This window comes from Harmonia axyridis, chromosome 6 (genome assembly GCF_914767665.1).
Source record: "Harmonia axyridis chromosome 6, icHarAxyr1.1, whole genome shotgun sequence".
NCBI classification, from domain to species: domain Eukaryota; kingdom Metazoa; phylum Arthropoda; class Insecta; order Coleoptera; family Coccinellidae; genus Harmonia; species Harmonia axyridis.
In genome coordinates this window covers 34,661,016-34,675,510 of record NC_059506.1, presented here as the reverse complement: position 1 = coordinate 34,675,510, position 14,495 = coordinate 34,661,016, and the positions used below count along the sequence as shown (strand labels likewise).

Here is a 14,495-nt window from a genome sequence, read left to right as displayed (position 1 = left end):
CTCTTACTTTATGGAAACTAGAGAAACGTCCTTGACTAATTTTTATCCTCTTAAGGAAATTTTTGGATTAGATGGAAATGTTTTCTTGATATCGTTTGAGTTTTCTCTTACATTATATCTACTAACAGTTCAAGAGAACATATTCATTTCTAGTAGCAATTATACTGAAGATACTGCAAGTTCTGGTTTGTAATTTCATCGTAGAATATCTTAAATTATTAATAAAAACGTTTAGCTAAATAAAAAAAACTCATTGAAGAGTGTCGAGCTTCTATGGACTACATCCTACTCTCATTCGACAAAGAAGATACAAAATCTATTCATAGTTGATCATTATCGGCAGTTCTTTGTTGATATATTATGAATATCAATCAATATCGGTGCTTTTCTGTTGAAATTCCGTGTTCAAGCCTACCAACTCGATCTTAGTGTACTTTGTTACATTTTTCGCTTTCTAAGTTTAATTTCTACGAATCGCACCAAATGTGAGGTTATTAATAACGAAAGTACGAAAATTACAATATTTATATCATTATATATTCTCTAATTCTAACAAAGCCATATTATCATTTGAGTGTATCAATATTATTGTCTGTAGTTCTGGTTCTTGCATGAAAACGATCTGTTGAATAATAGACTCCTTTATAACCCTATTAAGTTGCTCAATACTGTATGGGATTCTTAATATGTTGATGTTGCATACGAAATTCAATGGAATGTATTAATCATAATGAAGCCACTAGTCCGACGTGTTCTAGATGATATATTGTTATTTTTTTACTCTTACTTTATGTAAACTAGAGAAACGTCCTTGAATAATTTTATCATCTTAATGGATTTGTTGAATTGAATGGAAATGTCCGCTTGATATAGTTTAAGTTTCCAGAAAAATTCTTTTTTTAGTATACCTACAATAGTTGGTATCGATGAGCCAAAAATGTTCACTACATTTCAAATATTCCCTTCCAATCCTTCACGGTTAACTTTCCAAGAAATGCAGAACTCGAAAATTGGGTGAAAATTTATCCACCCACTAATCAAGGGCATGCTCTAACAGAACAAATAAAACTTGAAAGAAAAACAATTTAGAACACCTCACAAAACCATTCAGCTCAAAAACCTTATCCTACAACTCCAATGGCTGAAATCCAGGAAATCAAACTGTCAAAAAATCATTATGAAACCACAAAGATTATGACCTCAAAACCTTACTTCAGACATCTCTATCACCTTCCTTAAGAGCGTACAACCTGCCTACAACTCTACGTAACAAAATCACCAAAAACCCAAAACACTCCCAAATGAACTCACCTACTGAACTGTCCAACAGGCAGAGCATACCTAAATCCAGAACTGTTCTCTGGTACATTTCGCACTATGGGAATTTGGCCGGAAATCACATTAGAAGGAGGATAGGACACATGCGGGACACCGCTGTTAGACACTGTACTCTGCAGAGCAGTCCTAGGCCTTGGATGAGGCATCAAACCGGGTCCAACACTTGGAGCAGGCACCAAGCTGCCCAAAATCTGCTGAGAGGGTATCAGAAGAGGCTGAGGGACCATCCCCAAATGAGGTATAGTCCTTAAAGGTGGAGGAATCGGCGCCACTTGACTCCTTTGCAAGGTGTTAGGGTGAGTAGTGTAAGGTGGTGGTAAATGGCTGTCCAAAATATCTGGAAGGGTTGAAGAACTGGAATTTTGCAAGCTTGTTTCTCCTGTGGTTGGTCTGGATTGTACAGGATTAGCCCTGCGGTTGTGCCTCCTCTCTCTCCTCTCCCTACGTCTCCTCTCCTTGTTGTTACCCACATCTCCATAACCTAAGGAACTGTCATCAGTCTGAGCCTCCGTTGACGTGAAGGTTCTTTGTGCAACAGTCCTACTTGGCAAATAAACATTTGACACCGTTTCGTTCGCAGAAGAACTAATAACATGCGTGGGAGACTGTTCTACAGTTACTTGACAACTCGTTATAGATGTTCTACACACACCGACCGAGGTACCACCTGAATTTCTATCAGTACCTGAACCACTTAGCGGCATTATCTGAACGTTCGAAACATTCTTCGCAGTCTGATTATTCAAACATTCGATAGTAGGCACTGAAGACATCACATTCATAGGTACAGCCCTGTAGAAGTTGACGTTGACGTTACTCACGTTATCCCTCGTTTGGTTCGCATCGGTACCAAGTGTGGTACCGGCATAATTAGGTCTTGCGACGGTCTGATCTCTAGGGGTTAACGAGGATGGCACGCCACTCAGTCTTGGGGTACCGCTCCAGCTGGGTTCGGCGTAGGTACCACCTTTCACCGCGGTACCGTGAACATTGTTGGTCAAACTCATGTGTTGTGGTACCTTAGTAGTCGGTTCCGATGCATTTCTGCAGTGGATCGGCAGGATGGTACCGTTGGTACCCTTCCTGGTCGTCGACGAGGGTACCGACGTCTGTCTTGGATGGCACGGCAGGCCTACCACGTTTATAAAGCTCAGGTTCCCCAAAGAATTGGACTTGTTGAACTGATAGGGCCGAGTGGTACTTCTGAGTGAGGTACCATCGTTGTTGTGGCGGCTTGTAACGAGTGCGTTCTGATCTGGGGGTACCGGTAGGGGTCTGAACTGGTTGTGGGCGTCGGTCAGGGTTGACTGGCCGGTTTTGGGGTTGGTACCGATTCCGACATGCATGTCACTGTCACTGATAACCACGAAAACATTACAGCTCTGGCAACTCCGCACGCGCGCACCTCTTGGATCGCTTCAACTGACTGAGCGACTTGGGCGAATGATCGGCTCGGCGTTCAACCTACTTGCGCTGGAATTAGACGCTGGTCACGTGACAGAATGGCGGGGACCGATTGGCGACGGGTACCCTAGCTTTAGACTTTCAGTTGGATGAGATATACGGGATGTAGGTCTGCTTGGCTCGGTGCTGTTTGGCTAGTTGGTTTCGTCCAGCATCTTTTACCTGAAGACGATGGGTTCTCTATTGATACACACAAGTGATAGAAAGCGATGCACTTTGTGTAAACACCGTGAAATGGGTCTTTTATATTGGGAATGTTGTATTCTGCGAAATTTGAAATCGGGTACCGTGCAGAATATGCAGGTTCTGGTTTGTGATTTCAGATTATAATCGAAATTGATTCCTCGGTTATCATTTGGTGAAACATAATTTCAATATTAATAAAATAACTTGACTTCACTGATATTCTGTTTTCCGACTTCATATTTTGATGGGACACCTTGTATATGAATATTTCTCATTTTTTTCGAGATTTAATTCATTTTATGTCCATTGATCGTAATTAAGACATATGTGGGGGTGTCCAATTTAAAAAACGCCTACTATCTTCTATATATCTGAAACAATAATCAATTTCTAATTAAATGGGACACCTTATATATTGATATTTTTCATTTATTTCGAGATTCAAATAATTGTAACTTTCATAAAAATGCACTTTGTGTAAACACCGTGAACTGGGTCTTTTATATTGGGAATGTTGTATTCTGCGAAATTTGAACTCGGACCGTGCAGAATATGCAGGTTCTGGTTTGTGATTTCAGATTATAATCGAAATTGATTCTTGGGTTATCATTTGGTGGAACATAATTTCAATATCTCAAAAATGTCATCCGTTTCAAAGATATTCAGTTTTCCGACTTCATATTTTTATGGGACACCTTGTATATGAATATTTCTAATTTTTTTCGAGATTTAATTCATTTTATGTCCACTGATAATAATTAAGACATATGTGGGGGGGTCCAATTTAAAAAACGCCTAATATCTTCTATATCACTAAAACAATAATCAATTTCTAATTAAATGGGACACCTTATATATTGATATTTTTCATTTATTTCGAGATTCAATTAATTGTAACTTTCATAAGAATGCACTTTGTGTAAACACCGTGAAATGGGTTTTTTATATGGGGAATGTTGTATTCTGCGAAATTTGAACTCGGGTACCGTGCAGAATATGCAGGTTCTGGTTTGTGATTTCAGATTATAATCGAAATTGATTCTTGGGTTATCATTTGGGGGAACATAATTTCAATATCTCAAAAATGTCATCCGTTTCAAAGATATTCAGTTTTCCGACTTCATATTGTTATGGGACACCTTGTATATGAATATATTTCATTTTTTCCAGATTTAATTCATTTTATGTCCATTGATCATAATTAAGTCATAATATCCTCTATATCTCTAAAAAAATAATTAATTTCTAATTAAATGGGACACCTTATATATTAATATTTTTCATTTATTTCGAGATTCAATTAATTTTGTGTTCACTATATGATTGTAATTATATCATATATAGGGTGTCCCATTTAAGAAACATTTACTCTCCTCTGTATCTCTAAAGAGGTCATTGATTTCTATGATCTGTCATGAGTTGCATATGAACCATAAAAATCATAAAAAAGGTTTAGAATTTTCCGAATATCTAAAATAGAATCCAAAATATGTACAATATGTCGAGATATTTGAAAGAGTAATTTTTCAGAAACACCCTGTAACTCGAGTTCACAGATAAAAATCAGTGAATCACATAGAGGATAGAACTATCATAGATTTCTTTTCTACCTGACTAATGAACTTAGAATCAAGAATACTGTACGTTCGTGGTTCATCCATATTCTATTCTATATTCTGAGCATAGACGTATAATTATTATATGTCTATGATTCTGAGTTGACATCCGATTTAACCTTAAACTGTTTTTGAATTTCAACAGTCGCTGTTATTACATATAGACGTAATTTTTTGTGTTACAATAACGTTATATGAAATTTTTCAATTGTATACAAATTTTGAGAAATATAGAAAAATGAAGTGTGACATATGTGGAATTTCCGACAAAAAATACAAATGTCCTGTTTGTCTGATAAATTAGTAAGTATCAATAAAACTAAATTAATTCGATTTGTTCTTGCTGTGAATATTATTTAATGTTCATCTTATTTCTAGTTGTTCAAAAGAATGTTTTGGAAAACATAAGGAGAAATGCAGTAAGGAAATCAGTGAATCAAAAGGTCCTGAATTGAAGAAACCTCGTGTTTCTGTTTCTGCCCCAAAAGAAAGTATTAACTTGGAAGTACCTGATGAAAAATTAGAATTGTTAGGTAAGTTATTCGAAATCTCAAGTCATGCAGCTTAGGTAACTTCACATTATTGAGCTTTGATATTTATAAGCGTTTATTTTCAGGTCAGTCTGAAGAACTCAAAGATTTGCTTAAAAATCAACATCTACGAAAATTGCTCAAAATTGTTGATGGAAGTAAAGATCCTGAAAAAATTATGCAAATGGCAATGTTAGAGCCTTTATTCGTAGAATACGTAGATGTTTGTATGAGTTTAGTTAATGAAGAATCCTCGTAAGCAGATATGGATTTCACCAAAAACTGAATACCCTAAAGAAGAGAAGATTGAAAAGAAAACACTTGAGGAAGTCTTGAATATATCATATGATGTTTCTCGATTTCAAAAGGTTAATCGGAAGTTGTTAGATTTGTTGCAGAAAATTTGTGCCGAGTATCCATTAAAATGGATTCTGATGACGATGCTTCAAATTTTGGGAGATGTGTTTTAAGAATGAATAAATAATATTAAAATAAGATTCTGATCATTATTCTGAATTTTAATTTTTTTTTTATCCTGTAATAATTTGATAGGGATGTCAAATTCCATTTTTTTTTCAAATTATATCAATTTTTGTTGAAATATAAATATTTAAATATACACTGCTGCTATTATTTTTCTTCTTATTCTTTAACCACGATAGTGCTATGGTTCCGCTCAAGCAGGTACCCAGATTTGCTATTCAATCCATCTAATAACTCCAATTTTTCTACCAAAAAGCAAACTCTATTTTTGGACAAAATAAAAAAACTTGGTGAGATATTACGTTTTTATTCCTTGAGTAATTCAGTACTTGAATTTATAAAATACAACACATTTTTAATGAAAAGTTCATGTTAACTTCTCTAAAACAAAAAGCAACTCAAAAAGTGAGTTTCACAAATCTGAAAAACATTGAATCAATATAAAAATATCAGAATAAAACTAACAAAGAGTATAAACAAAATAATATGAGGATTATTCATAAAAAAATACTGAATAATATCACAATCACTTATTTTCAAGAGAAAAATCTCTTAGCATCAATATAAATATTTATTAAAACTCGTAGTCCCAGTTGCTGACCTCTTTACGTGGAATCTCCTCTTGAATTTCGAAAGAGTCAAAATGAGTGGGGTCAAAGGAATCCCTCAATAGTGGAATCAGTATCTTTGGGGCAGGTAGAGAGAGAGATTTTAGTCCATTCCAATCAAAATCTTGGAACCACCTGCGAAAAATTTATGTTACTCTACTAACACTACTCCAATGATTATATTTAATTCATTATAAAATGGGATATATTCAGATTAACAGCATCGAATATGAATAATAGGCAATTTTAATTTAATTTCAGGGAAACAGCATTGAAATAATTATCATTTTCAAGAAATTACTCATTGGAAATTGATTTAATTATTTATATAATAATAATAATAGTTTATTGTGACATAAACATAAATCGCAGAGGCTGAAGCCTGTACGCGATGAAAGTGATTTTCACTATTTATTAATTATATTCTGAATACAAAAGAAGTGCTATACTTTTATGAATTGAATATGACTGTAGCTATCAGGTTAGAGGAAAATCACATAGAACTATAGGATAACTTACCGATGAGTCTTTATTTCATTCATATCACGGTATCCAATCCTTTTAGAAGGCTCTCTAACGCAAAGCTTTTTTACCAAATCTTCAGAGCTAGAACCTCTGATTATTCCAGAAAAAAATACCTGCTCTACACCACCCAAGATAGCATCATACACTTGAAGTCGGTTTTCTTCACCAAAAAGCAACCTGAACAGTTAGAAATATCTACATGAATTCAATGAATTCGAAATTCAGTTCAAAATATGAGAAATTTTATGTGAATTCGTAATTAAAGTCATCTTATCAATGTTTAATATGCCAAAAAGTCTAAAAAATGAACCTACACTCAAACAAAAATGGGAATCATTATATAACTGATTTGGCATAACTCTAAAAGCACCATATTGTGCCAAAGAATTCTTATCAGAGATTTAAATATTATCAAAATGATATATAACGTTTGAGGGGACAACCAAATTCAAGAAACAGATTTTAAAACCATTTTTAGCCGATAATTCAACAAACCCTATTGAGCAGCCATCACATTTTCCTGATATGACTCCTAGTGACTTTTTTCAAATTCGCGCCAAGTACTGAAAAAATTCCCAATAATTTTTTGGAAATTATACTCACTCTCCGGTCACAAGTTCATAAATGAGTACTCCCAATGTCCAAAAATCCACACCGTGATCGGCACCAGTGTTGAGAACATTTTCAGGGGTGAAATAGGGATAAGTTCCGCAAAATGAGTAACTTTTACCAGTGTATCCTACATATTTGGAGAGTCCCAGATCCGTCAATTTGATATAACCATTTCTGTCAATAACAAGATTCTCGGGTTTCAAATCCCTGGTGAAGACAAAATAAATGAGAATTTATGAAATTGTAAACCAAAAAGGTTTTGCAATATTTTTCACATTCTCTTATCTTTTACCTGTACATGATTTGCCGGTTGTGCAAATACTCTAAAGCCTCAACCACACACGCGCAGATGAAACGTGCAACATCTTCGTCAAAATAAATGTATCTGCCTAAGATCCTCATAATGTCTCCACCCAAACAAACCTCAGAAAGGAAGTACACGTATCTATCATCCCGAAAGGTTCTATAACATCTGAAAAAGAAAAAAATCACTTCAAGTTACAATGTTCTGTGGATATCCCTTCACATAGAAGATTATCTATGTTCGTATTAGGACATAAAATTATGGATGTTCTTTTTACCTTGTAATGAAAGGACTTTTTATGGTCATCAGTAACTCCCTTTCATTGAGTGAATGATCCTGTTGATTTCGTCTGACCATACCTGCTTTTTCGATCTTCTTTAAGGCGAAACTGACATTAGATGCTTTTGTGTATCTGACCAGTGATACTGTTCCATAAGAACCAGTTCCAATGATTGTTACAGGATCGAGATCTTCCAGTTCTATGTTGCCATATTCTGAAAATATCTCAGAATCTTTGAAAAATTAATTTTATGAAGCAGTTTCATAAATATTAATTTCAAATCGAATACTTATTGGGTGAATATAATTTTTTGTCTTTACCTTCATCTTCTACGATTTCCCCAACGTTCTTTTTTTTCTGACAATTCACTTCATCATTGTCCTTGAATTCAGACAACACATCTTTTCGAATTCTGATGCATTCCGATCCTGGAAAGAACGCAGACAATTCGCCTTCGATTCCATCATCGAAACAATCACCTTTTTTAAAAATCTTAACTATTTTTCTCCCTATTTTCTTTGCATCTGGAATAAGTTGGTGAGTTTAAATTGATGTTGAGTTGAAATATCTAGAGATAATAATTATATTTAGTTTAAGACATTAAAGGAGACGTGAACTTGAAATTAGTCAACCAGTAATGTTTGTAGACATTAAATTATCCAGACGGAGAGTTTGTCGCAAAAAAACGTCTATGAGCAATCATAGAATTTGCAAGGTATTTTTCGCAACATGAAAAATCCTCTTGACATATTCTATGCTTCTTAAGCGTTTTTTTGCGACATACTTTTCGTCTGGTCGTGACATCATAATTCAACGTCTACCAACAATAACAATAATGACTTCTACATCTGCGAGGTCTTAATATATTATTTATGTATAATAATGGTTCAAGTGAAATTGTAAATATGCTCACCAATCTCACCTGATTCCTTCTCAATTAGTTTCAAATGGCCGCTTGAAACTATTTGTATATTATCTGTCGTCAATGGAATTATATCATCGGTGTCAAAATAAGCTACTTCCAGCTCCTCTTCTATTTTATCTAGCATTTCTTCAGAGTAATTCCGAAACATAGCTATCGATCTGAGGAACTTTTTGTTTTTGGGAACATAGTTCATTTTTCTTACAGCAAGTTTGAAATCGTATCTATTAAGCTGCCACACTATACATTCTGTTTCCGCTGAAACAATATTTTATATCGAATAATAGTTTTGTATCATTATAATCTAATATAGTTTCATGAAAGAATCAACAAATCCCACTGAACAACCTTGTTGTATATTGGGAAAAAAACTTAAATATAGCATAAAATTAAGGAATTTTGTCATGATATGGTAATATTAATTAATGTTTTTCAGTAATCAAATATTGAATACACCTAATTGAAGAATTGAACAGTGTTTTTCTTGTTTTCCCTGCACATGCATATATAATTTCTGTTATTCATTTTAGACGATTCACAAGTTTTGTAATCAAGTGTCAATATTTAAGAGAAATCAATACAATATAGGTAATTGTTGTATTATATTCATTTATCATTTACTTCTTCGTACTCAACTAATTAGATTATTATTAGTCTATAAACGATAAATAAGTAAATATATGTGGAATGTTTGAATGAATAGATATCACTAATAACAAAATTAACTATGAATTTATTAAAAATAAATTCAAAGAATATTTGTGCGAAATTAATAAGAAATTATTTGAACTATTCGCTTTTAGGTACAAAAATAAAGCGTGAATTGAAGTTGACACATGAATTTATCTGTCAAATTGCAGTATCATACTTTTATTTGTTTATTTTTGTATAGGTACACGATGTAAATATTCAAAAGCCCGGTGCAGATCGGAATGATCAATTTCAGTCAAAAATTTTAAAAGTTCTGTTCTTTATGTAGTAGTAAAAATGTTATTACCTTCAAAGTTTATAATATCAACATTACAATAAATTTACTTATATGAACGAATTAATCGATTTACCTGTCATTGTGGCGGATCTATACAATTTCGCCAATATTTCCTGTTCCCCATATACTGCACCAACATACAAATATTCTTTTTGCCCCACATCGTTCGTTATAGATGCTTTTCCTTTGACAAGAACATATAAGAACATATATCACTAAAACAATAATCAATTTCTAATTAAATGGGACACCTTATATATTGATATTTTTTATTTATTTCGAGATTCAATTAATTGTAACTTTCATAAGAATGCACTTTGTGTAAACACCGTGAAATGGGTTTTTTATATTGGGAATGTTGTATTCTGCGAAATTTGAACTCGGGGACCGTGCAGAATATGCAGGTTCTGGTTTGTGATTTCAGATTATAATCGAAATTGATTCTTGGGTAATCATTTGGTGGAACATAATTTCAATATCTCAAAAATGTCATCCGTTTCAAAGATATTCAGTTTTCCGACTTCATATTTTTATGGGACACCTTGTATATGAATATTTCTCATTTTTTTCGAGATTTAATTCATTTTATGTCCATTGATCGTAATTAAGTCATAATATCTGTGACGTGTCGACCTTGAGTAAGCCGGTCACAAGGCTAAATTCGGCTCGCGACTACACTCAGTGAAGATGGGAGTGAGTTCTTCAAAATTAGATGGAAGGTAATAATGGGCGCCAGGTAGAGATATGCCTGTCTTAAGAATAACTTGCGTACTCCTCTACCAGAGTAGCAGTAAAACAAATCACTCAAGTCAAACGTTTAATAAAATTAAAATTTATGCAGTGGTTGATAATAAAAAAATAAAAAAAAAGGAATTCTCAAAGTTACCAAGAGCCAGAAGGGCTTCCCAAAAACTTTACCTAATACTAACAAATACCAGAAGGGCTTCCTATAACCTATAATACCTAACCTAATCCTGACAACAGAATCCTTAATTAGCCTACACTTGGCTAAGGCTTAACCTAAAACTTCAGTACCTCAGTACCAAAACTAAACGTAAACGGAGTTCAACAAACTCCAAATATACCAGATACTAAACCAGAAAAATAACCAAGTAAACAAGAAGATTGACCTAAACCACAAATCCAGAAGGAATATACAAATACAGTGGTTGTAATAACTGGCTGGTATAAAATAGCAGGTTGAATAAAGTGATAATAAATCCCAGTCACAAATCCTGAAGGGATACACAAGTATTATAGTTGTTAAAATAAATGGCCAGTTAGTGAAGTGCACCTCACCGCAAACTGTTTACAATTTCGACAGTAAATAATGAGCATGAAACAACCTTTATTCAATATATTTCAATCTAACTATCAATGGATAGAAAATTAATAATAAAGCCGTTAACTCCTATTCAAATAACTGATTTACTATCAGTACACTAAATCGTTACTTCAAAAATTAAATCTCAGTACAATACTCATTAAAGCCAGTGCAAGCACCGGTTACCTGATACAAAATCAATATTGAAGGTTGACAGCAAATCTAAACGGTGGGGTCTCTAAACGTAGAATGTACCATCTACTCGAGCTACACCATATGTCAGCAATATACTATGTACTCGAACTGTACCATGTATCAGAATGTATCATACATCAGAACTGCACCAGAAATTCACCAGAAAATAAGTACCATAACCTCAAACCATACCATATACCAGACTCCAGAACTCCTGAACGTAATCAGTCACTAGGACTCTTCAAATTCAACCAGACACCAGGATTCTCAATAATATCCAGGCACTAGGATTCCAAACAGTGATCCAGGCACTAGGATTATTCAATTCAACCAGGCACTAGGATTGCCAAAAATATCCAGGCACTAGGATTCTTCAACAATATCCAGGTACTAGGATTCTTCAAAGATATCCAGGCACTAGGATTCCAAATCCAACCAGGCACTAGGACCCTAATAAAATACTATAAGATATTGTTCACAAAATGAAACGGAATTTATACCTCTCAGTTCTTGTTCGAGGGAAAAGGATCTTCTTGATATTCTTCGTGTTCAACAGGTGTTCGAACTTATCAGCGGGAAGCGAATCCTAATAAAATAGAAATCTCAGATAATGACACAAGATATAGGAATTATATCATACCTCTCAGATCTTCAGAGTAAAATTCAATACCAGAGATGGGCCTTGTGGAAGAAAACTTTCTAATCACGTATAAAACGTATTTCCCAAAATTATTTACAATACCATAAACCATACAGGGAATTACCCAAATTGAAGAAATAATCGCCTATAACAAGGATGATTCTAGATCATATATTCTTCAATCAGGCAAATTTTCTTTCCAAAAAAACTTCTCTCAAAATTATCTCCAATCGCCGATAACCTCTATTTCTGACAATCATTCATAACCACAGAATCTACCAGTTGTCAAACGAAACTTCCCACACAGAAGAAAAGTAATACAAGAAATCCAGAAATTATAAAATATTTCCCCACGGTAATAATAATCGACCTCATTTATCCGGAAATAAGTGTTCCACAATAAATTGAAATTTATATTAATACGGAACATTCCGAGTTGAATCAACAATCAACTTCCAGAGGGCGTACTACCAACCGAAATATCCAATGGTGTAAATCGAACCGTTACATATCCTCTATATCTCTAAAAAAATAATTAATTTCTAATCAAATGGGACACCTTATATATTAATATTTTTCATTTATTTCGAGATTCAATTAATTTTGTGTTCACTATATGATTGTAATTATATCATATATAGGGTGTCCCATTTAAGAAACATTTACTCTCATCTGTATCTCTAAAGAGGTCATTGATTTCTATGATCTGTCATGAGTTCCATATGAACCATAAAAACCATAAGGTTTAGAATTTTCCGAATATCTAAAACAGAATCCAAAATATGTATGTCGAGATATTTGAGACAGTAATTTTTCAGAAACACCCTGTAACTCGAGTTCACAGATAAAAATTAGTTAATCACATAGAGGATAGAACTATCATAGATTTCTTTTCTACCTGACTAATGAACTTAGAATAAAGAATACTGTACGTTCGTGGTTCATCCATATTCTATTCTATATTCTGAGCATAGACCTATAATTATTATATATCTATGATTCTGACTCTGAGTTGACATCCGATTTAACCTCTAACCTTAAACTGTTTTTGAATTTCAACAGTCGCTGTTATTACATATAGACGTAATTTTTTGTGTTACAATAACGTTATATTAAATTTTTCAATTGTATACAAATTTTGAGAAATATAGAAAAATGAAGTGTGACATATGTGGAATTTCCGACAAAAAATACAAATGTCCTGTTTGTCTGATAAATTAGTAAGTATCAATAAAACTAAATTAATTCGATTTGTTCTTGCTGTGAATATTATTTAATGTTTATCTTATTTCTAGTTGCTCAAAAGAATGTTTTGGAAAACATAAGGAGAAATGCAGTAAGGAAATCAGTAAATCAAAAGGTCCTGAATTGAAGAAACCTCGTGTTTCTGTTTCTGCCCCAAAAGAAACTATTTACTCCGAAGTACCTGATGAAAAATTAGAATTGTTGGGTAAGTTATTCGAAATCTTGAGTCATGCAGCTTAGGTAACTTCACATTATTGAGCTTTGATATTTATAAGCGTTTATTTTCAGGTCAGTCTGAAGAACTCAAAGATTTGCTTAAAAATCAACACCTACAAAAACTGCTCAAAATTGTTGATGGAAGTAAAGATCCTGAAAAAATGATGCAAATGGCAATGTTAGAGCCTTTATTCGTAGAATACGTAGATGTTTGTATGAGTTTAGGTAATGAAGAATCCTCGTAAGCAGATATGGATTTAACCAAAAACTGAATACCCTATAGAAGAGGAGATTGAAAAGAAAACACTTGAGGAAGTCTTGAATATATCATATGATGTTTCTCGATTTCAAAAGGTTAATCGGAAGTTAGATTTGTTGCAAAAAATTTGTGCCGAGTATCCATTAAAATGGATTCTGATGTCGATGCTTCAAATTTTGGGAGATGTGTTTTAAGAATGAATAAATTATATTAAAATAAGATTCTGATCATTATTCTGAATTTTAATTGTTTTTTTATTTATAATTTTTTAATTATTTTTTATTCTTGACGAATACAAGATGGCCGTTACGTGTAAAAAGTGTTCTAAAACTATTAGTCGTAATGATGATTCAATAGCATGCTAGGATAGTTCTCACTTGTTTCATATTCAGTGTGTCAACCTTACTGTAGAGAATTTGGAAACAATGAAAAAATCGGGAACTTCTAAGATATGGTTGTGTGATGGTTGTTCATTAGTGGACATAACCTCTAAAACTGATATGTCGAATAAAATATCGACAAATACTCAGATTTCTTATGAAGACCTTCTCAAAAACATTGAAATTATTGTTGTTCATTCTTTCAAAACACTATTTCTGCCCGCCGTAGAAGAACTGAAAATTGAAATAGGAAATCTTCAAGATCAGGTTTCGAGTCTCAAAGCTGAAAATTCCAAACTGAAAAGTATTAAACATCAAGAAACTAAAACACAGACGAAAGTTAAAACATACAATGAGGTAATCAAAGCAAATATTGATCA

The 14,495-nt window shown here is 33.4% G+C and overlaps 4 protein-coding genes across 8 annotated transcripts in view; 2 read left to right on the top strand and 2 right to left on the bottom strand.

Moving 5' to 3' along the window:
• Positions 1 to 2,792, bottom strand: part of LOC123682086 — a 39,247-nt gene extending 36,455 nt beyond the window's left edge. The window contains exon 1 of the mRNA XM_045620482.1: positions 1,312 to 2,792. Coding sequence (XP_045476438.1) covers positions 1,312 to 2,684 — 1,373 coding nt within the window. The 5' untranslated portion in view covers positions 2,685 to 2,792. The remainder of the gene's footprint in view (positions 1 to 1,311) is intronic.
• Positions 2,793 to 4,735: 1,943 nt separating this feature from the next.
• LOC123682116 (zinc finger HIT domain-containing protein 3-like) lies at positions 4,736 to 5,753 on the top strand. Its single transcript, XM_045620527.1, has 3 exons — positions 4,736 to 4,907; positions 4,983 to 5,137; positions 5,221 to 5,753. The coding sequence occupies exons 1-3, from the start codon at positions 4,843 to 4,845 to the stop codon at positions 5,391 to 5,393; spliced, it is 393 nt and encodes a 130-aa protein (XP_045476483.1). The 5' UTR covers positions 4,736 to 4,842; the 3' UTR covers positions 5,394 to 5,753.
• A 157-nt stretch (positions 5,754 to 5,910) lies between these two features.
• LOC123683176 (cGMP-dependent protein kinase, isozyme 1-like) lies at positions 5,911 to 13,064 on the bottom strand. Of its 5 annotated transcripts, none has more exons than XM_045622082.1 (10): positions 12,016 to 13,064; positions 11,876 to 11,961; positions 9,930 to 11,825; positions 8,860 to 9,126; positions 8,267 to 8,470; positions 7,944 to 8,178; positions 7,655 to 7,834; positions 7,354 to 7,569; positions 6,745 to 6,927; positions 5,911 to 6,360 (listed from the first exon to the last, which is right to left on the bottom strand). In XM_045622082.1, the coding sequence occupies exons 3-10, from the start codon at positions 10,063 to 10,065 to the stop codon at positions 6,192 to 6,194; spliced, it is 1,590 nt and encodes a 529-aa protein (XP_045478038.1). In that variant the 5' UTR covers positions 10,066 to 11,825; positions 11,876 to 11,961; positions 12,016 to 13,064; the 3' UTR covers positions 5,911 to 6,191. The 5 variants fall into 5 exon arrangements, with proteins under 5 accessions (XP_045478038.1, XP_045478043.1, XP_045478039.1 ...); XM_045622087.1 differs by having other exon boundaries at positions 7,944 to 8,160; XM_045622083.1 differs by having other exon boundaries at positions 5,973 to 6,360; positions 9,930 to 10,071; positions 11,367 to 11,825; positions 11,876 to 13,064.
• LOC123683177 (zinc finger HIT domain-containing protein 3-like) lies at positions 13,058 to 13,968 on the top strand. Its single transcript, XM_045622088.1, has 3 exons — positions 13,058 to 13,235; positions 13,311 to 13,465; positions 13,549 to 13,968. Exons 1-3 carry the CDS (start codon positions 13,171 to 13,173, stop codon positions 13,719 to 13,721), a joined length of 393 nt encoding a protein of 130 aa, XP_045478044.1. The 5' UTR covers positions 13,058 to 13,170; the 3' UTR covers positions 13,722 to 13,968.
• Positions 13,969 to 14,495: the final 527 nt, after the last annotated feature.